This window comes from Rousettus aegyptiacus, unplaced genomic scaffold (assembly GCF_014176215.1).
Source record: "Rousettus aegyptiacus isolate mRouAeg1 unplaced genomic scaffold, mRouAeg1.p scaffold_m13_p_2, whole genome shotgun sequence".
NCBI lineage: Eukaryota > Metazoa > Chordata > Mammalia > Chiroptera > Pteropodidae > Rousettus > Rousettus aegyptiacus.
Window position 1 is genome coordinate 21,529,845 of NW_023416295.1, and position 25,343 is coordinate 21,555,187.

A 25,343-nucleotide genomic window follows, 5' to 3' on the forward strand; every position below is an offset into this window, starting at 1 on the left:
AAACAGATATTTTTAAATAAAATGATGTTATTGGTGAGAATACCAACTGGATGACAAAGAAAATAGATTGTAGTAGCTAATGAGTAGTGGAATATGGGGTTCAGATCACCCCAAATTTCCTTCAGCCTATTAGCATATCTCGCCATCCCCATTCCCAACCATATCAAGTCACAGGCAGAACCATGATTACAGAGGCATAGTCCAAATATTTAAAGCAGTACTGACAGATCATGCTATGAGATGGCTTATCTTTGTTTATCTTTAATTTTTCCTTCTATCTTGACACCCATTTTTGATGTTTACACAAAGTCAGTACATATTAAATTTTAGCTTATGTTTCACACTGTACAGGGTTCAATTTATATGCTATATTTCATGCTTAATTGCCTTGTGGAGAGATACATGTTATTTATTTCTTTTAAACATTCCAAAGTTGCATTGTGTGGTGCCCGTATATGATGTGCTCATTTTCTCCTGCTATTCTACCAGAATAAAAAAATAAAGGATGTGGCATTTAAATAAAAGAACTGTTCTTTAAATATATTTATTTACATACATGTACAATCCTTAGTTACATATCTATATGCATATTACTATTTGATGACATTTTCTTAGAAATCTAAGGAAAATTAAATAATAAATGAAGAAAAGTAAAATGAAGTTAATTAAATTTATATTCATTTTTCCTACTGGGACAACAGTTAAAGTTGGTATAAAATATTTGCCAATAAAAATTACTTCGTTTGCCTTTATCATTGCTTTTCTGGTATTTTCTCTGATATTAATATATGAAGCATCTTCTAGCAGACTAATAAAAATTTAAGGATACTTCTCCTAGGTCTCCTAATTTAGATGACAGACTCATGTTTGTGTGCAAAGTTCTCTAGTTATTTTTTCATAATCTATCTGCCAGTCTGGCCTTAAGTTTCTTAAGAAAGTTTATTTTAAAATCTCATAAACACAATCTTCATTAACTTTATTAAAATAATTTTAGATTCTATGCAGAATTCCTGAATTTAACGTTACAAACTTGAAGCAATGTTAAAAAGACATACCTATAAAAAATTATGTTGACAAGTATGCATGTGCTAAGTCGACCAGAAACTATGACAGCAAATTACATATCATATTTGATGATATTTGTGCTATTTGAAGCATACATCGGTTTGCATTAGAAAACTGCTTATGACTTAAAAGGTAGAGTCACTGTAAAGGAAAAGATTTGGGTCAGAGAAGGTCACATGACAGAAGTGATGGATACAAACCAAGAATGAGAGTCCTTGGTTGAACTTGTGATGAATATGAAGAGATAGATTTCAAGCTCAGAATCCTGGGACGTCAATACAGAATGGGGGAAGTGAATGAGATTCTAGAGGTTGTGGGTGAAAAGAACTCTCGAAGACTTGTGAAATCTTCTGAAATAGGAATTTTGAGTTATTCATCCCTTGATTTCCTCTATATATCACAGAGTCTGGCACATAAAAGGCATAAGTATTAGTTGAATAAATAATATGTGAATGAAGAGGAAGTTAAAATGGAGGGTAGGACTTGTTCATGAAAGAGGTACACCAAGGTCACATCACCAGTCAAGTCTCTCTTTCTTGTTTGTAATCTTCAAATAATACTAATTTTCATTATATTTTCAGAATACTTTAAGGTCTTCCTAGCTGCAGAATTTTCCCCTTGCTGTGCCATCTGCCTCAAACATATATCTCTCATAGCTGGATTTTTTGCCTCAACTAAGAAGCCACATCCTGAGAAAAAGGCTCTTCCTGACCTACTGTATCTTAAGCATCTCCTCCAACATTATTCTGTCACATCATCCTATTACTTTTCTTCTTAGAAGCTAACTCAATCTGAAATTGTCTAATCTATGCAAGACTTCACTTGTTTACTGTCTGTGCTGTCTTTTCCTAAAGAATACAATCATCTTGAGAATAAAGATCCTGCCTGTCTTGTTCACTGCTTTAATCCCAGCTCCTAAATGCAGCCTAGCACACGTTAAATCTTTGTTGAATGAATGAAATTCTAAATAAAGTGTGACTTTCTATATCAATATACCTTGGATTTAAAATGGAAGAAAAGCTTAAACTGGCAAAATAATTTAATAATAATAATAATAATAAGGAATTTATTAGTTTCATCTTTAAAGAGTTTATACATGAAGTGAAGGGATTCCTACCTCAATGTCACCAGGATGAATGCATCAGCTTTGCCTTTTGGGGGCTGGCTCCATTGTCAAGCTCATTGTGATGACAGTTTAGGCATACATCCGGATAATCAGTCCAGTAAAGGAGAGAGCTTCTTTTCCCCAGGAGTCCAACCTACTTTTCCTTGGTTATGCCCTCATCATCAACCCAGTAACTGGCCAGAGGGAAGAAATAAGTTGCTTGATTGAAGCCTAAGAGGTTCCACCTGGGAGTTACAAAAGGAATCAATCCCACCAAATTACATGCTTGAGAATGGGGGATGAGTGATTTCTTAAAGGAAATTTGGAGCATTATCATCAGAAGGAAAAAGAACAACAGGGTATCGTGTTTTTACTGGGCAGCAAAAACATGATACCCTCTATTGTATCTTTCTTCTGATCCTTTAAATGTCACCAATAATAGCTTAATTCAAATCTGTCCTTGTATTAGAATGTTATTTAGCTTTACACAGTCCTGCTATTTCTGATTAGAATAAGGAAACAGAAAAGAGTGCAGAGTCTATGTTACTTAACATTCCTTTAAATGTGCGTGAATATTTCTTTGCTCCTATTCAGCCTCTTCTAGCTCATTCTCATACAGCCTAAGAGTTATTTCAAAATACACGCCTGCCTTTTCCTGCTTACATGTGTTAGGGACTCCTTACTCCCTTCGGATTACAGCAAGGGATAAAAGCTCTTCCTAAATGTTCCCTGCCTCCCTCTCCAGCCTTATCTCTTACATCTCTTCCTTCACAGCTCACGCCTTATCACGAAACCCTGGCAGTTCCCTGAATGTACTGCGTTCTCCCACACTTTTATAGCTTTCCGCCTGCAGTTTCAACTGCCTAGAACTCCTTTCTCCTTTTTCTGCCTGCTTACTGCTACTCTTCTTTGGAGATTCTGCTTTACCTCCCCCTCCTCTTTTTACTCCATGAACCAAGTGCCCCCGTAACTACCTTTTCTCCTAACAGTCTTTAAATTCAACTATGAGTTTTGTGAGAGTAGGGATAAAGTCTGTTACTTCTGTATCTTAAACTTACAGTTTTTATTCAGCGTTCAATAGATGTTGGTCAAACAAAAGAATGAGTTGACATATCACTGTTGCTTATTGGCAATTTCCAAGATTGTAAGGGAATAGTGTAAAACTCTACAAAAAAAGAAATTCTACACATCACTTAACTCTAATTCTAATCAATAAATGTATATAAGTATAAAAGGATGAAAGGAAAAGAATGGAATTATTGTGACTGTTTCATTTACAAAGAGCAATGTGTAAGATAGATTACATTATAGAAACTGATATCTTCACAAAAGGGAAATTATCGAATAGACAATATGCGGAAGAATTTGTGTTATATGCTTGATAATAGTACAGCTAATAAAACTACAAGGACTGAGCTCCAGGTCCGACCTTTTACAAACTCTCTTCAGTGTCAACAGAAATTCAACTATAATAAAAACAACATTCAAAAGATAAGGGGGAGGAGATTTTATCAGACAGGGAAGAGTGACAAAATGACAACTCTAAAACCTGAAGCCTCCAGACCACAACTTTCATCACTTACTATTTTTTTCCAAAAGTTTCCAAAACTTTAAGGTTAAATTATAACTAGAATATTTGTATTATAATCAGTGAATGTGAAAGAGATAGAACGTTTGCTATGGGAACAACTAAAACCACATATTTAATATTTTCAGATAAAAGCATTCAGTAATTATTACTTATTCTCAAAAGTGGGGTTAATATTAGGTATATTTACAAGCCAAAGTATCCTGGTGTATGTTTTTGTTAATATGTCAACTCAGTTATATCGAATATTTGACATGGAAAAATTCAGGTGGAGTTAGGCTATAAAATTCATACTGATTTCCTATATTTATTCCTTATTTGCTAAAAATAAGATTTTTTTTTTGAGACTTTTTATTTTGGAATAAACTTTGATCTGGGGCAAATCATCTAACTTCTGATTATCTCAACTTTTTTTGAAATGCTGATAACTACATCATGGTGTGTTCTAAAGATTATATGATAAACATGCTGAAAACACTGAGCACAGTTCTTATTTATGTATGTTATTCCTAAACAACCCAGAAGGAAGCCATCTTTTCAGCCTAGAATGACCTAGGATTAGCAGGCAAAAGCTTTCCTGAGCAAGTGATTGCCTGTGGATCTTAGGGAGAGAGTCCAAGACTAAAAGACACAGGCAGAGCAGGCCTAATGAGAGAAAAAGACTGAAATCCAACTCATAAAACAAAGCATGTCATAACTCTTTAGAAAAGATGAGATTGTCCTTCACTGATTTTGAATAAACTCAACCATATAAATATTTACATCTCTAAAATAAAGCAACTGCTAGTAAGAGTATGAGTTACAGATAAATGGCAAGCTAGAAAACACTCCTTCTTGTAAAAGTGGCAAATAGAATACCATAAGCACTGGCAAGATAATTGATCTCCGTGAAGCAACCAGACAAATAGCAATTATACAGCCTAACTAATCGACCAATGCAATTCTTTTCACATATGCAATCAATATACATCTTTGTAATAGTTTTCTATGAATGTCATAACAAATTTAGTGGCTTAAAACAACACAATTTTTTAATTTTACAGTTTTATGAGTTAGAAGTCCAACAAGCCTCTGGGCTAAAATCAAAATGTCTACAGAGATGTATTCCTTCCTAGAGGCTCTAAGGGAGAATTCATTTCTTTGTCTTTTCCAGCTTCTAGAGGCTGCCCACATTCCTTAGCTTACTGCCCTTTCCTTCTCCTTCAAAGCTAGCAAGGAGTGGCAGTTCTTACATGTATCACTCTGATTTCCTCTCCCACCACCTACTTTTAAGGACCTTTGTTACTACACTGGGCCTACCCAGATAATCCAGGATAAACTCCCTGATTATCAATCCTTAACTACATTTTTAACCTTCCTTTTTGCCAACTAACCTAGCATAGTCACAAGTTCTAAGGGTGGGGAATAGGGGCTGTGTGCATTATTCTACCTTCTATAATCTCTAAGGGAGATCGCCTCTGAATTATATAACAATTTTGGGGTATAAATAATATATTGCAACTCACACATACTTTATTCATTTTCTCCCAACGATTTGAAAAAGAGTTTTGTTTTTTTTTTTTTTTTTTGACAACTTTAGAATCTGCAAAGGTATTCCATGTTATTTAACAAGAGCAGAAAAAGAGAATGCTATGACAGTAAGAGTTATGTGACCAAAATCATTCCTGTTTACATGAAGCAGTGAAAATTGATTATCTGTGTCTGAAACCATGCTGTCAATGACTAACTGAGACTTTAAGCAAGTTACTCCACCTCCATGAGTCACATTATCACTTGTAAAAGGGGTGACAGTGATAAAACTTACTCCATAAATTTGTAGTGAGGACTAAATAAATTAATGCTTATAAAAACCTAGCAGGATGCCAGATACCTGAAACACATTCAATAAACGTTTTACGACTATGACTGCAACATAATAAAATTTCAAGTTCAGAAAAGTCCTGGAGCTACATGCTGATCTCTGTAGATGTGGAAAAGGGACATTTGATTGGTTCCCAAAAACAAAGTAAAATGCTGAAAGAAAATTTTAAAAAGCGACCCAAATGTAATTTTAAAACAAACTTTTAATTTATCCCACATGCCATTTGAAATACAGTAATAGAACAAAGAGGAAAAAGTATAGGTGTGATGTGATTTACTATCGATATAAATGATTACATACAAAAGTAGTTTGCCAACACAAGCTCAAGACAAAAAACTTAGTGACAGGTCTAGGTTTACAAAGGAGTAAAGTCCTGAGATTTGGCTCATCGCAGAAGGAACATTAAAAAGAAGGAATATGTGCAATATTTTTGGGGGGGAATTTTCCTTGATCCTAGAAAGAAACCAGTTTAATCACCATAAAGGTATTATCAAAGTCCAGATAACTTACTTTCCAGCATGTACTTGTTCTTAGATCTTTAATCTTTTAACATACATTTTCAGACCTTAATTGCTCCTTCACACAGACAAAATGAATGCAGTGACAGAAGTATATACATTAAAGTGGGAAAGAGAAAAAGAGAATACTAGTTTCTTTAAAGGAAAATGACATACAAAATGTTCTCTATCATACTTAGAGGGATATTTATCAGAAAAAAATAAAACCAAGCACTTGAAACGTTTTCCACCCAAAAGAAGCAGAAAAATGAACAATCACAGAGCAAGTACCACAACATAAAATTAGAAGAGAATTTGATGCCAAAATAAGGTAATAAACTACACCATTGATACTCTTCCTTGTGTGTCTTCAGTATTGATAGGAGCCAATTCGCGGCACCTGAAAACTTTTGTAAAGTAACACTTTAATACTGAATTGTCAAGGTCTGGGGATCAAGCAGAGGAATGGTGGCTAGATGCTTGGATCATCAGCTCTTGGAAAACCAAAGGACCAGCTCTTTAAAGTCACAGATGTCAATTCAAAGAACATCCTCCATTTCTCCTTTGCTTCCTTCCAATGTCTTGGAAGACTCCCCCATTGGAATTTCATCTCCCTGCCTCCCGTTACCTTCCTTGGTCTCCTCATGAATCGAGTGTGGCAAGCAGTCCTGCTCTGAGTTACTCCAGACATAGCCGGGTAAAGTCACATGACTGTCGGGCTGTAGGCTTGTCATCCTAGTTACTTTGCTAGAGATGAGAACCATGCGAGTGCTAGCCGCCATCTGCGACTGGCTGCTGGTGCTGTGAGTCACGGTGGTGAGCACAGAGCCGTACCTGTGGCCGCCGCATGGGGGCGTCCTTTTCCAGTCAATGGAGAGATTCCACCGACTCCACATCTTCTTCACTTCAGACTGAACCTAAACCATAAGAACCATAGTGTGCATCAGAAACCAACAGAGACTGAAACTTTGTTAGACAAAGGTTTGCCCTGATTTCAATGATAGTAACAATCATTAGTTAAGGGTCCACTCGGCCAGGGACTTTATGTGTGTGAGGCGGCGGGGGGGTGGGGGTGGGGGGGTTCTCTCGCAATCTCAGAAAAACCTTTGAGATAGGTGTTATTACTGAAGATGAGCAAACTGATGCTTAGAGAGCGGTAAGGGGATTTGTCCAATGTTAGCATTTTAATAGAGGATGAAATATGGCCAATAGAAATATATGACTTATGGAAGAGAAAAAAGAGGACTCAGATTGGAGAAAGAGAGAAATACTGCCGACTATAGCTGAGGAATGGTGTGGAACATAACCTGAAATGTAACCACCACCCTATCACTTTGCATAGGCATACGGAAGGCGGATAAACAGGAAAGAGAATTGAACATTGAAGAGCAGATACTGCAAATGCATTCTTAATAGGGTGGGGCTCTTCTTTCCATTCCTTCAACTGAAGATTCCGTTCTACTGCTAGTGCCACTTTCCAGAAGGGAGTTTATTTGGAAGTTCCATGGAAAGCGACAGAAACCTGGCAAGCTGATGTCATCTAGAGGAACAGCACAATTATTTCTCTCTCATCAATTCCTCAGTGAACTGAAATTGTTCCATCACCATCCTATAGTTTTAAAAAATATCAAAACGTTCTAATGGACTTGTTCCAGGAAAACATGTTTGGGTTTCTAACAGAACTTGAAATTTTATAAATTTAAGCATTAACTGGAATATGAAGTTCACTGACCACCCAAGTCTCAGTTTTCACTCCAACAAGTTGCTTTTTTTAATATCAAGGTTTGTAACTAAATTGACCTTAGCGTGTTGGAATTAATTCTTGCTTTCTCAGAATAATGTATGATTAAAATATCTCTCATGTCCCTGCCCATTCTGTCCTATAACTCCTGGGGATCCTGCAGAGAATCAGGTCACTGCGATAGCCATTTAAAAGCTGATCCGGAGCTAGGTATGTGAGACGTGTAGGGTGTTCCTTCAAACCTACCTCTCCATTGCAGTAGCAGTAGATGATAGACACAAAGAAACCCTGGAGACAAAAAGGCATGTTAGTGTGCTGCCAGTTCATGAAAATCACAGCACCAAAGCGTCTTGTGCCAAAACGTGTAAGTCGAAAAAACATTTGTCATAATTCCTTCAGAAAATTATATACATCTCCTAATTCTCACAAATCTTTAAGTTTACATTAAATTTGTCTGAGATCTTTCCTTGGTGTCAGCTGACCCAAATAAGTCATCGAATAAAATAATCCAAGATACACAAAGAACTGATTTCTATTATAGTCATTTCATTTATCTTGCCCCTCAAGGATCACCAAATATCCCCTGGTTGGTGAGAAATATTACACATTGTGAATGCTGAAAACTATAGACATAGGATATTATACGATCAAAATACAACTTTTTTTACTCATTCAAAATATTTATTGAACTTATACAATGCAAAGTGCTCAGCATGCAAGGGATATAGTTTAATAAAGACAGACAAGCTCCTTGGTCGCTAAGAGCTCACACTTCAGAAGGAAATACAAGCGGATAAAATATAAACAAATAGCAACATGAGAAAAATGTAAGATGATAAAGTCTCTGCCGGCAAAATAAGTGGTGTTAACAGAGAAAAATGAAGATGTATCAGACGGGGAACTCAACAAAGACCTCTCTGAGGAGGCAACATTTAAACTGGTTGAGTGACAAGGAGAAGGCAGCCTTATGAATATTAGGAGGAAAAACAAGCCAGGCAAAGGGAACAGCAAGTACAAACCCCCGAGGAAGGAATGAGCTTGAGGAACAGGAGGCGTAGAGGCTCTAGTGTGGCTTGACCTTAGTGGGCAGCAGGGACTATGGTGTGACATGAGGTCACAGTCGGAGCCCTGCCACGTACGGTTGTGCACACCAGAAAACAGAGTTTGGCTTTTATTCTAAGTGCAATGAGAAGCCTCTGGATACTTTTGGCAGATAAGTGACATGATCAAATTTATTTTTAAGATTCTTCATACAATCGTTTGGACATGGGATCGAAGGCGGCAGGAGGTGTCAGCAAATGAGTACTCAGGAAGAAGGGCCGGGAGGCATCTGCAGTGGTCCGTGTAAGGGATGATGGCGATCGTATTTCCAAACAAGTTGAAATGTATAGAAGCCACCTTTTCCTCATTTTTGTCCCCCTTTTTTCCCCTGCCTTCCCCTTCCTTTGCTTGACATACACACTCAGAGGTCCCTACTCTGTAGGTGTTAACGTATTTTACAATATGCCGTCTTGTCTCATCACCTCGGCTTGTCTGTGAGAAACAGCTCCTGCTGGGGTTAGACGGTAACCTAACCTCTGCAGGGACTAGAGAAGAGCGCCCTCGCATGGCCCTCGGGAGACAGGTGCACGAAAGCCTGAGAGAGGGGTGGAGAAAGAGGTTGCAAGGAGGAGGGGAGAACCAAAACACAAGAACCGAGATACGAGACCGCACTCTACCTGAAAGGAGTTGAAGAACAGCTCACAGTGCATCCGGATCTCCCACCCGAGCCCCGAGAAGGAGTGAGGCAGGCACACGAACACGATGTAGTGCACCCCGAAGACCAGCACCAGGACCAGCGTCGATTTGGCAAGTTTCCTGAAAGACAGTACCAGCCTTTTTATTAATCAACTTAGAGTGCCTTTCAGTGAAAACAGCTTGCTGGGGGGCGGCAACAAGCTTAGCAGAGCTAACAGGGCCTGAATTTTCCTCGTCCCTTTGGATCCCATGGCTTCTGCTAGTTTTTCTCCCCTTCCTCCTCTACCTGTCGCTTTTATACTAAATCAGGTAATTTATTCTCACCTCCCCTGATTATTATCCCCTAAATCTCACTAATCTACTTTCTGCTTTTCTTACTTAAAAGATATTATGTTCACAGAGCTGTAAAATGCCTTTTTTTCCCCTGTCCTCAGTCTTCTTTAACTTCTGCTTAAGACTTAAAGAAGTATTACCTCCATCCATGTTAACTTTCGTAGGCAGCATTTTGGCGTGTTTTGTTCATGTTAAAATCAGCTTATTCCCTAGTTTCTTCTTACACTTGGATCTCCATTACCATATCATATTTATGAACAACATGTAGTCGCCTTCTCTAAATATTCTGTATCAACTATTCTATCTCCAATTGTCTATAGTTTTAGGTTTTGTTTTGGAGGGTGGCTTTTAGGTTTGGGGGGAATTACAAACTAATCAATTGTACTTTATTTCCTTTAACTACCTCTTTACATACATTTTCTTTTGCATTTGGAGAAGTCCCAAGTTTTCCAATTTGATGGGTTGACTTTAAAATAGCCCCCGATGATCCCCACCTCGCAGTATTCGCACCTCATTAATCCTCTCACTTTGAGTGTGGGGCAAGACCTGGGACTTGCTTCCAGTAAGTTAATTAAAGCCAAAATGACAACACGCCACTTCTGCAATTATGTTGCTTAAAACTGTAATTTTCATCTTATTAGCAGACTCTCTCCCTTGTTTGGTTCAATAAAGCAAATCATCATGTTGTGAGCTGCTCTGTTGAGAGGCCCACGTGACAAGAAGTGGCATCTGGCCAACACCCAGCAAGAAACTGAACCATCATATGAATTTGGAAGTGAATTCTTCCCCAGTCCAACATTAAGATAAGACCACAGCCTTGACTGACATCTCAATCGCAGCCTTGTAAGAGACCCTGAAGCAGACCAACTAAGCCACGCCCAGATTCTAGACCTACAGAAACTATGAATTAGCAAGTGTGTTGTTTTAAGCCACAAAGTTTTTGGTAATTCATTTGCACAACAGATAGCCAGTACATCCAAACACATAATTTTCTGGTGTTTGGTTTGATTATTTATACGGGGAGCAGGGGGGTGGAGCTTTTGGTTTTCTTTTGTTTGTTTGGTTTGATTTGGTTTGGTTTGGGGTTTTTTTGTACTTTTTATCTGAGAAAATGCCAAATCTGGTTTCTTCTTTCTTATCTCTTAAATATTCCTTCTTCCTTGTGAATCATTTATGCCCTGGTAATCTCAAACGATTATAACCTTCTTCCATACTAGCCTTTCCTCCAGCTATGTTATTTACTTAATTCCTTACTTTTTTTACCTACTTGTTATTAACTTACTTATATACTTTTCTTCTTGGAAATAAACCATGTGGGTGAGTAGCAATCACACTGGACTAAGACTAAAGAAAACTGGATTTAGGTTCCAGATTTGCCCTTAACTACCTGTGGGATTGTGATTCAGTTTTCTTCCCTCTAAAATGAGGGAATGGGGCCCAGAAGTCCCTCAGAGCTCTAATATCCTAAGGCTTTACACATCCATTATCCTATTATAATCACCTTTTCAGTGCCTGCAGGAGTTGGAATGTCCCACAAAATCATACTGAAATGCCCGATTTAAACATTTGGAGTTGTAGGTTTGCTCAACCTCATTCTCCTCGGCCTCGGTTGTCTCTCACTAGTGCCTGGATGATCTGCTCCTCTTGGCACAGGGCCATCTGCTCTGTCTCACATACTTTCTCTGTAGCTTATGGGCTTTCCATGCTGCTCCTAGCCTTCATGCCTCATTACCTTGAGTCCTACAGTCCACTTCATTTGAAAATTCTACCTTAAATCCATTTCATTCAAGGCAACATCCTCAATAAGACAATGGGTTTCTCTGACCCAACTAATCCTTTCAACTTCAGAGGCTCCTTGGGATGTGTGTGTCCTCTTCCTGAATCCTGACTAGCAAGTATCCTCTTTCCATAACTGAATATATGGCAGGACACATTAAATATCTTCATAGCATTTTAATGTAGTCTAATTAGATAACGGGGGACATTAACTGCACTTGCAGAACCTTGGAAGTCTTGCCCAACACTCTAAAAAGAAAAGTGCATTTCCTCCTTTAAGACAAATGGGTAAATTCCCCTAGAGACTATTCTCAAATTCAGACTAACTTTGTTCCTATTGTGTGTGACCAGGAGCCAAAACCTAGGTGAAAACAAAAAATAAAGCAGAACAACATGTTCTGAAATAATCACAAATGTAAAAGTTTAGGGACAGTTTGGTCCATGCAGAGTAAGAAAAAGATGTCATGGACTAAAATTTAGTGAATATCCTGCTAGCTCGGCCATCTGGGTTTTCTCTCTTTTATCTATGACTAGGCTCTTCTGCAACTCTCTAAAAATAGAAGTTAATTTGTAGGGGAAAAAAAAGATAGTAATTGAATTCGGTTTTCATTGCAATGTAATGAATTACCATAAATTTAGCGGCTTAAACTAAACTGATTTATTTCTCTATTCCTCAAGTCCAGGCATAATATATTGGGTCCTCCACCCAGGGTATTGCCAAGATGGACACAAGGTGTTGACCAATACTCTGTTCTCACTTGGGCCTCTGGGTTCTCTTCCCAGTTCATTCAGATTGCTAGCAGGGCTCAGTTCCTTACATTTGTAGGACTGGTGCCTGGCTATTGTTCAGGGGTTACTCGGTTTCTACAAACTACTCTCAGGCTGTCCTCAGGTCCTAGCCGCAGGCCCTCACATGTCAGATTACTGCTTCATAGCCAGCAAGAGAATCTCTCTCCAGAATGCCAGGATAGGGTCTTATTTAACATGTCCTAATCACAGGAGTGACTTCCCATATAATATAACCTAATCAAGGGAGAGACTGTTGCACGATAGGTCTTGCCCACACTCAAGGAGGGGTATGGGGTTGTGGCGGGGGCGGGGACAAGGCATGTACGCCAGGGAGCAGAAAACGTGGGGGCCATCTTAGAAATTTGCCCACCACAGCGATTCAAATAATTCCTGTCCATAGAAATACAAATCGTGCCCAATAGAATGTTACTAATTATAGCCCTATGGATATAGACATATATTTTGCTTATTTGCTTCCATTTGTAAATTTATTATTTATTATTCTCTTTTAAGCATGTATAATACTTTACCAGTTCCTTCATTAAAATCTTTGAAATGTGTTCATATATATTTGTATAAAAGTTATCATTATATCCTCTTTTTAAATTTATCCTTCAAAGACAGTGAACAAGTTAAAGTTGTGGAGTATTCCAAACTAGTGTATACTTGGGTCATCTGTCTGTTCACTTATAAAGATGGACTTTTCCTCTCACATCAAATCATTTAGCAATCCTGGGCACTGATTTGTTTCGGTGTTCATCTGGTCACCCATGCACACTGTATATCTGTGCAGCCTGGATCTCTGTCTAATGAGATGACTTAGGGATACACCAACCAAAAGTGGCCTCCTGGCTTGCTGGAAACATGGTGGTGGCTCTGTGTCTAAGGACAAAGCCATGAAAGGAATACGAAGGAGTCAAATGGTTTGCTGGTCTCTGTGTCCTATTTAGAAAATAGGTATCCAGTTCACACGGTGTCACTCCCCGTGTGATCTCTCCCCAGGCAAAAAGTTCTAGAAAATTTCTACTTGTCTTTCAAGAGCCAACTTAGCTTTAGTGTGTGTGTGTGTGTGTGTGTGTGTGTGTGTTTTACATATGATCTCTCATAAGCCTTTTCCACTCCCTCTGGGCCTTGAATTAATCTTTCCTTTTATAACTCTCTCTATCTCTCTCTTTCTCTCTCTCTCTCTCTCTCCCACACACACACACACACACACACACACACACACACACACGACAACAACAACAACAACAACCACGACCATGTGAAAGAGCTTTTATTATCCCATGTCCAGGTGAAGATAGAGGCTCAGAAAAGGAAAGTATTCACCCAAAGTTACAGTTAGTCATAGATTCAGCCTTAAAATCTGTCCTCTTTACTATCATACTACATAATAAATATTGGTTGGATTTATTCCAAAAATAATAAATATTAAATATAATTTTTGTGTAACATTGAATGGAAAGTCAATTAGTCAAAACATTCGAGTGTTCTTTTCCATTAACTCATGCATTTTTCATTTCTCTCATGTCTTTCTAATCCTGGCAATCTTCTTATTTCACAAAGGAATTGAGTTGTAATTTAAACAAGGGAAAATGTATTAGCTTTGTTGTTAAACTTGACTGATTAATTTTCTAAAATAACTAATTGTGAGTTAGAGTTTTTCAGGATGTCATCGTCAGGAAAAACTGGATAAAGGGTATATGGGATATCTCTGTATTATTTTTATAATTGCATGTAATTCTACAATTATCTCAAAGTGAAAAGTTGTTTTAAAGCTGATTGTATTAATTCAATTTTAAGCCACTATGTCAACAAAGTGATATCATATACTCTTCAGAAGTCTTTCCTTTCCACCTGGAGAGGCTATCTCAGCTCTAAAAAATGTTTTCAGTTTTTCAGAGAGTGATATGTATAGAAATGTATTTAAAAACTGTTTTAGATGCCACGATTTGGAAATATTTTTTTCATTATTTTAGAGAATATTTGAATATTCTCTAAATACGAGAATATTTGAATATTTGTTTGACAAAGGTAAGTATGAGTGGGTGTAAATTTAAATACTCAAGCCTCAGAGGAGGAATATTACTTGGACAAAACACAGATTATATTTTCCTAAGTCTCTGTATTTAAAAAGTGAGAAGCTATTTAAACTCATAATCTAAGGCTTCAGAAATTGAATACTGAATTGAATTTCCAAATCCCTGCCAAGTAGGTTCCCACACTTTTCTCAACAAAAAGAAAGTCATTTCCCACTACATTTTTATCTGTAGCTAAACTTCAGACATTACTAAGAACACTAAATCTGTCTCAGCTATAAAAAAAAAAAAAAGTATTTGGCTGAAAAATAATATTCCTGACTACTATTCATCTAGACCAAGTCTAATTAATCACTTCAGACTTGAAGAACTTCTGGGCACCAGATTATTCTAAATAGTAGATGTTTTCTTGATAAATTATTGATAAATTATTCTCTTCAATTATTCTGAGGAATAATTCCCCATGAACAAACTCAAATATTGGCTATTCTATTTTTTTCAGATAACCCACCCTTTGTTCTCTCTACAGTTTCTCAGGTCTCTTGGGCAACTTTTTACTGCAAGTGCAAGCTCACAATATTCATAACTATAGAAGTAAGTAGATTTTTATTCAGAACTAAAGAAATAAGCAGCTTTCGAATACCACTGTGCTTCTTCACCTTCTGAAGAAGAATGAAAGGCGATTATATTTTTCATTGTTCTGTCATCCTTAGGCCTTTCTCTTCACCAATGGAATGTGACATGAGACAAGCAATATTAGTATAACAGAGGTTTGTCACTATAAGTTTTTATGCATGATTTATATTACAATACTATCACTTGAAAATAGCTGGAGCCGGTAGCTGCTAGTTTGTTCACACTGTGTGTCCTAATCTAGACTCCAATCTATAGCTGGAGTCTTTTCTGCCCAACAGTAAATGCTGCCTAATGAAGGCGAATGATTCAACAAAGAACTTGGAGAACATTTATGAGAAAGAATCGAAGTGCTGACTGATTTCTTCCTTTTTTGTATCTGAGACAGTATTTCAGAACAATCTGAGGTAGAAGGAAATAGTTACCTGTTTGAGATTTGTAAAGATCAATCCACATCTACCTGGCCACCAGATATATGGATAGAGGCCACTATTATTCAGAACTTCCAAAATGATCATTGGGAAAAATGAACACACCCTTAAGATAGTTTGATAATAATCATAAACACTTAATTTTCTCATTTCTTCATTAAAGATTGAATAATGGACCTCACTCAGTCAGTATATTTGAAAGTTAAAATTTTGTATTTGGTAGGCACCAATCTGATGAAAAGATCAACTTTTAAAATTATTTTTTTTTAGTCGTGACATTATTTTAAGAATGCAGATAAAACTGTCTGCCAAGATCATCAAGAAGAGATGCTCTGGGTAAGGTAACATAGTGTATGGGAAAATACCAATCTACTAAAAACAGATAGGAAGCTAAGCAGGGTCAGGCCTGGTTAGTACCACCTAGGAAGACCAGGTGCTGTAGGCATAAAAAATTTTAAAAATAAGGGATTATAAACTGACAAGGTCCTTGCAATCAATCTGTGAGGTCAACCAAGAGTTGCCTCACAAAAAAAAAAAAAAAACCCGTACAAAAATATATATAATCAGAATTCAAGGACATTAGGAAAGTTTGGGGTTATTTATATTTTCTTAAATTATATGCTTACTTTTCTGATAAATCACAAATCAAACCAAATGAAAATATACATTCATAAATTTATCTCTTAGAAACATTTCAGATCAATCAAATCTGTTCCTTATAATAAAAGGTAACCAAAATACTTTCTCTGATAGATGTCTGTCCTAGAATTACCTGCATTGCTTTCTCGTGTCATGTCCAACTGCATTGGTCTCCCAAATTTTGGTAGCCAGAACTCTAACCGTATTCAGAAACAGGATAAAATTCAGCTGAAAGAGAAGGTAATATTACAAAGAATTATTAAGTTCATCTTCAAGATCTTTATAAAATTTACATAAATTTAACTTTTGTATTCAAAGACTGAAAATTACCCATTCCATAAGTGTGAATGAGGGACTCTGAAATAAGATATTAAAAACCTAGTGACTCTTGGTTTGCCCTCATGAAAATGCACAGATAAAAAGTTTTGACAACACTGTAAACTAGAAATATCGGGGCATGATCTGCCAGAATCCATGGAGAATTTCCAAACCAAAGTTCAGAGCAAGTCCTGCGGCAGACTGGCAGGAAAAGGGTGATAGTTTTTATATAGATGTAACTAACTGCTCTTTTAAAAATGAATTCCCAGCTTCTGTAACTTATTTAGGAAGAGAAATAATAGAGTTGTTTGGAGGATGCTCTTTTTTATAGTATATGGAAAGTATGGGATGAAGTACATAAGTTTGGCAAATAAGACAAATAAGATGCTGAGTAAGAAAAGCCCCCCAGTGTAGGCAATTAAATTACATTTGAAATACAGGTATGGACATCACCAAAGACAATCGAGTTCTTGCTATAATAAAAGGAGGGAAGGTATTTGTAGAATAAACCTTTCATGTCCAAGGGTCTCAAGGATCAGTGAAGAGATTCAAAATGAAGGCAAAGAATAGGTCTCCAGGTCTGGGGTCATGTGAAAGTGGAAGCCTGACCCCTTGAGTCCCTTTATTCAAGGAGATGTCTGCAGTCTAGAAAATGCTGGTACTTAAGAGTGATGGCAATGTGGATTTCCCAGAATGGAACTGTGTTAAAGCCAGAACCACAGCCAGGAGAGAGGACTCGTCGAGTGCCACAGTCGTGGGAATAACTCATCTTGCAGTGTCTTCGATCGTCTTCGGAATTTGAAGAATTTTGGTTATTGGGTGATTCGTGTGCCCCACTTCCTAACCCAGCAGATCATCCATCCATATCAGCCCTTAACTCCTTGTCACTTTCTTTGCCTTCCTACTACTGATTATCCCATAGGCACCTCTCACCAGTTTCACAGCTTTCTGTAAGAAATGGGAGCTGGGTCTTGAAACCTATACCCTGGAGGAAGGCAGAGGTATACTGTAAGCTGGTGGACAAGAAGGATGTTTTCAGGCCAATAAGAGTTGCTCTCTATTGAGCACTCTCTAGTTTAATGTTCATATGAATATGGGACAAGAATTTTATTATGTCCATTTATTACAAATGAAAAAGCTCTAGCTCAAAGAAATCTACTAATTTGACCTAAGCTACCAAGCTGTCAGCTGTAACTTGAACCAGGTCTATATGAGTCTGTATTGTGAATTCTTAACTACTATCTTACACGTCTTAAGGAGGATAAAAAGATGCAAAACGTGAGAGTTGAGGATTTCCATTCATCCTCACCCACTACAACATCTGAGTCACAGACATAGAATCTTTTTCCATAAGAGGGTGATAAGCTGCTCCCCTATCACATGAGTGCTACGTTCTGAATGATTAAACTTACTTCATGCCCCATTAATTCCTCTCTCCCTAAGGGTACGATCCCTGGCAATACAGAGTAGCTGGGAGTGAAAATAGTGGGAAGCAATGCTGTGTAACTACTGTGTGAAGGACAAAGTGGCAGAGCTGTGGAAAGGATGCTTGCTGGGCACTGTCATTTGTGATTCCCTATTCCTGAAAAAAAAAAAAAAAACAATTATAGATGGCTACAGATGGGAAAGCATGAAGCTCCATCCATATTAAAATGCACATGACTCTGTCCTCAGGTCAGTAGAAATTTGACTAAAGATACATACAACAAGTACGTCAGCTTAATAACTAAGAGGATACACTTGAAGACAATGAAGTGGATTATGGAAAGAGTTAAGAAAAACTAAGACTGAGTGGGACTTGCTGCCTTAAAAGACAGGTAAACAGCATACGCACATGCACACACATATTGATACATGCGACAAGAGTTGGGTGAAATTCCAAATAATTATTCTGAATAATTTAGGAAAGTATAGAATAAAAGTTAATTATAAATTAAGTTACTGATTATCTAGTATTCTAGGTGATTTACAGAAATTAACTTTTAGTCTTTACAACTGTTCTATGAAACAATCATATTATTGTCCCCATTTTACAAATGAGGAATCTGAGTCACAGCTTGCACAAATTATGCATGGTCACACAGCTAGCAAGGCAAAGCCCTAATGAGGTCCATGCAGTGCGGACACACAGTGTGGACTCTTAACCATGGCACTATACTGCCCACAAAATAGAGTTAATAGCAGATTGAGATGGAGACAGAAATTTTTGAAAGAGCTGAGTGGATTAAGAAAAGATTGTAAAGAATCTAAAACACAACGAAGTTTCAAATCAATATTAGAAAGAGCAAACAATAGATCTGACAAAGCAGAAAAACAGATTCAGCAATTTCTTTGGAAGGCCCTTGAAGAATCTCCCCAGATAGAGAGATAAAGAACAAAGACCTCTTTGATGAGAGAGGAAATGCTTATATGAAGGACATGGAATTAAGAGTCATTGTGTAGATTATTTCACTTTCTGAAGCAAAGATACTGGTAAATTGAACAAATCAGTAAAGGCCCAAGAGAAAAAAATTTCTGTGCTAAAGAAAAACCTGAGTCTGCAGATAGAAAAATGACATTACATTACTTAGCAAATGGAATGAAAAACAAAAACAAAACTGAAAGCTTCTGATGATTTTAAGAATGAAGAAATAATTCTGAGAGAAAATCATTTAGAGTTTTTGCATAGCTCATGTAATCTTCTTGGGAGAAAAATTTTACTTAAAAGTCTACTTGAGGTAAATGGCTGATGAGACAAAACAAAGAAAAAAAACATAGAGAAGGTGAACAAAATGACCTTCATAAGCATTATAACCAGTAAGTAACACATAGAATGAATTTTATGCAAATGTGGCTTGAAAATAATACAAATATAAACAACAGATGAATTGAAACAAAAAACTTAAAATTTCAGCCATGAAACTTCTGGCTCCTCAGGCTATCTCTGAGACTTTGTTCCTAGAGTCACCTCTGTCTGGATCTTTCTCCCCTCTCTGAGTTAACTCATTCTCAGGTTCAGGCTGAAAGTTACCTTTCGCAGAAGCTACTCCTACCACCCCAAACCAAACTGCACTTGTCATGTTTAAATGTTTGCCTCACCCACTGTGCTTAAGCTATGTGAGGAGAGATTGGTGTTCATCTCAGGTGGACAGATCCTGACTAATTATGGGGTCTTCAAAAGCCCCACTTGGCCAGCAGACCTAAGATCACACTCTCCAAACCAGCCTCCAGCAGCTATAAAAGTTCTGTTTTGGTTCTCCACCCCTGTAGTTTTATATTTCGACTCACTTAGAATCTGAGCAGCAAAGGCGGCTCTGTATGAGTTCCTCTCAGAGGCCCTCTGCATACATCACATCTCACTCCATAAGCTGGCTTATTTTTCAACATCAGGGACATAAGAAAAACTTTTGCTTTGTTTATATGTATATTAAACATCTAAATAATAGATAATAAAATCCTTAATCTATACCATCTATTATAATTCAATTATCTGTAAAATAGATATGAAGACAAAATATGTAGCTCATTTCTTACCAGTTGGAATTTAATTTGTAACTTGGGACAGTATTTACGGTAAATTAGGTAGAGTTTTAATTTCTCTTGAAGTATTATATCTTACTGATTTAGAAGAGGAAAGAGATTCTGGAGTGGAGACCTTCCTCTAGGGAAGAAATCGATTTGGTATTTGCAATTTTGTCAAAGATTAGAGATTAAATTTTATCCATTTAACTTGAATTCCTCCCTTACCAGTCAGCCCTCTCACTGCCATCCCTTGTTTTTCATAATCGAGCCTCCTTTAATTACAGCTGGGGTGGGGGGGAGAATCACTGATTTGACAGCAGCTAAGAGGCTTATTTATACCTTGTTTGTTTCCTTTTTTTCATGTTTTACATAGCAGGCTGGATATGATGTTTCAAAACATCATATAATTTTTTTCTTAAAGACCTTTAATAGAAGTATTATCTTATTCTGTCTACCGTAATACCCTCAGATATTTTTTGACGGGTATTTGGGGGTGGGGGAGGTGGACATTTAAAACAAAAAACATTGAAAATCTGGAAGTCTCTATTTAATGCACTCTAAGTAGTGTGCAGTCCCTTTAAGAGCCACTACTTGGCCAGGCTTTCAAATTAGATCATTATTCATACAAAGAACAAGCCCATGACACATGCCACAAACTATTTGTTTTTAGCTTGGGTACACAATGGTGCTGTGAATTATAATAAATATTTAAAAACAAATAAATATACCAATAAAAAGTGACCAGAAAAAAGAAGTAACCATTATTGTCCCGTATTTTCCTAAAATCCATCAACATTTGTAATGCAAACCATAAGCTCTCATAGTTATATAAGATCTCTGCAGGGTTATTTAAGGTCAAAATCTTTGCAATAGTGTTGTCAGATTAGCATCACATAAAAGACCCCCAAAATGCTTCACAACTTGAATATTCTTTGATTTGGCTCATTTTTGAGGAGTTACCAGAAAAAATGAACTACTGCTTACACAAGAACAAGTAATATAAATTCTAATCTCTAAATGAGTAACCGGCCTTGATTTCTAATTAAAGTCTCTTTAATAAATGTTTTAAATTGCTTTAAGACTGAGTCTTAGATATTCTATTTCATCACTCCCATTGTATAGACATTGCTTTGTTGTATGTACTATAAGAAAAACGACTCTTAAACAAAATTTCTATCCTTCAACTATGAAAGATATGTCATTAAATTAGTTATACATCTACATTTTTATGAACGACAGCATTTACCTTTTCTTAGTTCCTTAAAAAAGAAAGGTAGTTGTTCTTATTGCCCATTCACATGTTAATTCAGCTAAGACAAAGAAGCACATTGTATAGGGAACCATTTTGAGGCTTTATAGCATCATCGAAGGAATGAGCTTATATGAATGCAATATGTGAAACTGACTGCACCAAAACAGGAAAAAGCCACAGACTGCCATCGCATTGCCCCTGGTCACCAGCTGCTGCAGCCCCGAATGTCCCTCTGCTCCTCGACTTAACAGCTGACAGTTGTTCAATGTTAAAGCGACTCTAGTTCCTGTGTCTTTCTTTGGATGTCTGAATCAAGAGGTATGATCTCTCATATAGAAATCCGAGGACCCTCAAAATATCATAATTAAGTCAGACAGAGTCAATCAGATAGAACTATGCACTTAAAAATGAATGATTAATATCTCTCTAACAGATATGTACACCTCCAACGCAGTTCGTCTATTCCACCGCCATAATGCCTTGAGGGTTTTCTTTTCAAAACCTAAATCTAGTCAGTTCACTATCCTCCTTAAAATTTTTTAATGTCTCGCCATAATTTTAAGGAAAATTCCAATGCCCTTTGGCACAGAAAAGAATCCAATCACGATTCGACTCCTCTCTAACACCCAGCGTGATCTGCATTTTGTGCAGATGCACCCTTTATTCCAGCCACAGAAGACGCGACCTGTCCATTTATGCCTTGGCGCATAGTAACCTCTGCCTGGAAGACCCTTCACTCTGCCTAATTATTACCACCTCTACTATTACCATGCCATTAGTATTGCTACTGTGACTACTGGCTACTGTTTACTGAGTGCTTTTCATAGATTAAACGCCATAATTATTTAATTCTTATAATAGCCTTATGAAGTAGATATTAGACTCTCCAATTTCCTTTTCAGAAAACTGCAGCTTAGAGGAGTTAATTATAATAAAGTCAGCAGCTAGACAGTATTGGCACCTGGATTCATACACTGTTCCCAGCACTACCAAGGGTACAATAGTACACTATTATATACATTGTATCTCTTCCACCAATGAGCTGTATGACTTTGATTATAATTTTATTACTTGTAGCCAATAAGACTAAATATAAGAGCTCTGAAATCCTATGATTTTAAGTCAAACACTTCTCTGTATGTTAGTGTCACATCACCAGTCATACAACTATGACAATAATATCAATATACTGATTCCAGTTATCTATAAGAAAACTACATTTTAAATGATTATAAGGTATATAAATTTGAAAAATGCTTTAAATCTTTGACATGTTTATCAAATAATTTTATGATCTACTCTAAGTAACCTTATCAAACGTATATGTGTATTGCCTATTCACTCAATATCTGCTATGCACCTAGAAAAATAATAGAATTAGAAATGGTCCCCTTCTTTAGAGGGGCTCGCGGGGAGATGAAGACAGTAAGTGAAATGCAATATGATACACTTTTAAAGTACCTGATCACAGAAACATAACTAGCCTCCCATAACCATGGGGACATCACCAGTTACACTGGTCAGCATTTTGCAGTAATTCCAAATATTATTGTTAAAGAAACCTATCTAGGTCAGCATTCTCCAAAGGGCAGTCACTTAGGGTATCACCCATGTGATTTTACCATACCAATTATTCACTTACTATTTTTACTTAATATTGTCTTTAAACAACTCATTTTTATTAAATTTTTAAAATGTACATTCCATATCATTACCATAAGTGGAAAACCAATAGAAGCTGCTATAAACAAGAGGCGACTGTAAAAATAAATACAATAGAAACAAGTCATGTGACATTTTATCTAGATTGGGTTGCCTGTACCCCACCCCCAACCCCCAAAGGAAGACACCACACGTTAGCACTGTTTTTGTTAAAGACCAGTACCAAAATGAGATCTTCACTTCGATGTGTTCAGAAGGGTTGGAAAGGGACCAATGATCTAAATACATGACTCAGTGTTACGTAATGACCTTGCATGCACCACCTAAACCCTGTCGTGCACCAGTACGTACACGCCACCTTGGGAAACACTGGCCCAGCTTAAATCCTATCACCACAGACAGGGAAACCTGTGGGCTCTGGAACCACACTGCCTGGGTTTGATCCCAGCTTCATTTTCTAAATTATATAAACTTTTCTTGGACTCAAACTGAGAATAATAAAAAGACCTATCTCAAACTGGTTTGAGGATTGATGTGAAAAAGATCCTGAGACATTCCTGCCTGAAGCAAAAAGGCATTCAAAAATATTTACTCATCAAATGATAAATGAAAAGTAAAAAATAAACTTCGTCAAGGGACAAATGAAAGGAACTTTTTGGTAAGGATGAAATTGAGCTGGGACAAGACCATTATTGGATTGCATGATGAAAGGATGAATGGATTCAGCAGACTAACAAAGGATAAAGGAAACAGTTAAGTAAAAACCAACACCACAGAGTTCCTCTTTTTCTTTTCCCTGATAAATTCAAGATCTCAGCTTTAAGCTAGTACTAAACCTCTCTCCACCCCCATGTTGCTAGCATCTTCGAGACTATCTCATAAGTATTTATGAGCAGGCCTGCTCAATTTCACAATCTACGTTCTTACATCTGCGGTTTTATTTCTATTTAGTTATTATGGTGTCCCTTGGCTGAGGCCAGTGTAAATGCAGGTCCTCAAGTCTCAGGGAGCAGTGCCCTGCTTAGTCAGCATTTATCACGTGTGCTAACTTGTCCTTCACAACTTCTGGACTGTGCTGCCCCACCTGCTGCTTCTCCCACTCTTCAGGCCAAGCACCCTGTTCCCTCTCATGGAAGGCCCAGGACCAAAGCAATGCTTTGTGCTCTGCTGTCAGCTAGGAAATATTCCTCTTACACTTCGAAGTTATATAGAATCTAAAACTCATTCTTGCATCAACATCAAGATGTTGCAGGTGAAAAATAAATTGTTATATTTGAAGACATTAATTTTCAGGACAAAAATCAATGTTTTCTAATGATTCATTGTCTTTAAAATGATTTTAACATATGTAAACAAAATACAAAAAACAGTAGTGTTATAATTTTAGAATCTATGATTTCAAAATCAAGTGGTTCCTTCCAAATTTGTACTGAAGCCTGTGATTATCTCTAAAATTCTATTCTCTTAATGTGACTTCTTTGAGTTAAATCTGTAAATGCTCATCCTTTACAAACTCCTTTATTCTCTTAAATTTAGTTTGCTTCATATATTGCTTAGAAATTCTGATGGCACTTTATCAAATTTCACTCCCAGATATACAAAAATCCAATTAATAGAATCTATGCTATTATATCCAAAGCCCGAATTAAGAGACGGATCCAACTTACATTTAAAAGTTGGCATCTTTGAGGTTATCTTTGGCAAATAATTTTGACAGCATGTATGAAGCATACCTATTTACATAAAACCATGCTACATGTAATATAAGACTAAAAACAAACCTTTTATCCTTAAGCCCATATATTAAAACACTATAAATATTGTCATAAAGATGGAAATATCTTTTTCCATAAATTCAAGAAACAATCTTGACATTTTGGAGTGCAAGTGAAAAGAAAACAGTCAAAATTGCAGGCTATAGTTTGTGTTTTGTCACACTAGCCCTGTGTGGGCTTTAGTTTCCTTCTCTAAAAAGAATGACAAGGTTGTGTGACATGGACTCAGAAGTTCTGTGATTACATTCACTTTGTGCTCTAATTTCACCTCTCTCCTCTCACCCGTTCCCCAGGAGATCTAATTTGTATGCGTGTTTTATTTTTTTCAACAAATATTTACTCAGTAATTACTATTTGCCAGGAAACTTGCTAGGCACTAGGAATACAGTTTAGAAAAAAATACGGTTTTTGTTCACTTAACCTTAAAGGTTAGTGGGCAAGATGGGCATTCAGCAATCAGAAGCATTAAACATTGTGATCATCCTGAGAAAGAAAAACTTTATTGTACACTGAGGGTTACAACAGGTGACCTAATTTAGAGTAAGGGCAACAAGGAAGCCACAATGAAGTGGCAGTTAAAGTGAGAAGTAGAAGAAAACAC

General features: G+C 37.0%; 1 protein-coding gene across 1 annotated transcript in view; it reads right to left on the minus strand.

The window, feature by feature from the left end:
* Positions 1-5,837: 5,837 nt before the first annotated feature.
* The window catches only part of PTH2R (parathyroid hormone 2 receptor), a 65,643-nt gene continuing 46,137 nt past the window's right edge, over positions 5,838-25,343 (minus strand). The window contains exons 10-13 of the mRNA XM_016135019.2: positions 16,368-16,462; positions 9,576-9,714; positions 8,104-8,145; positions 5,838-7,033 (exon numbers count right to left, since the gene is read on the minus strand). Coding sequence (XP_015990505.2) covers positions 6,656-7,033; positions 8,104-8,145; positions 9,576-9,714; positions 16,368-16,462 — 654 coding nt within the window. The 3' untranslated portion in view covers positions 5,838-6,655. The remainder of the gene's footprint in view (positions 7,034-8,103; positions 8,146-9,575; positions 9,715-16,367; positions 16,463-25,343) is intronic.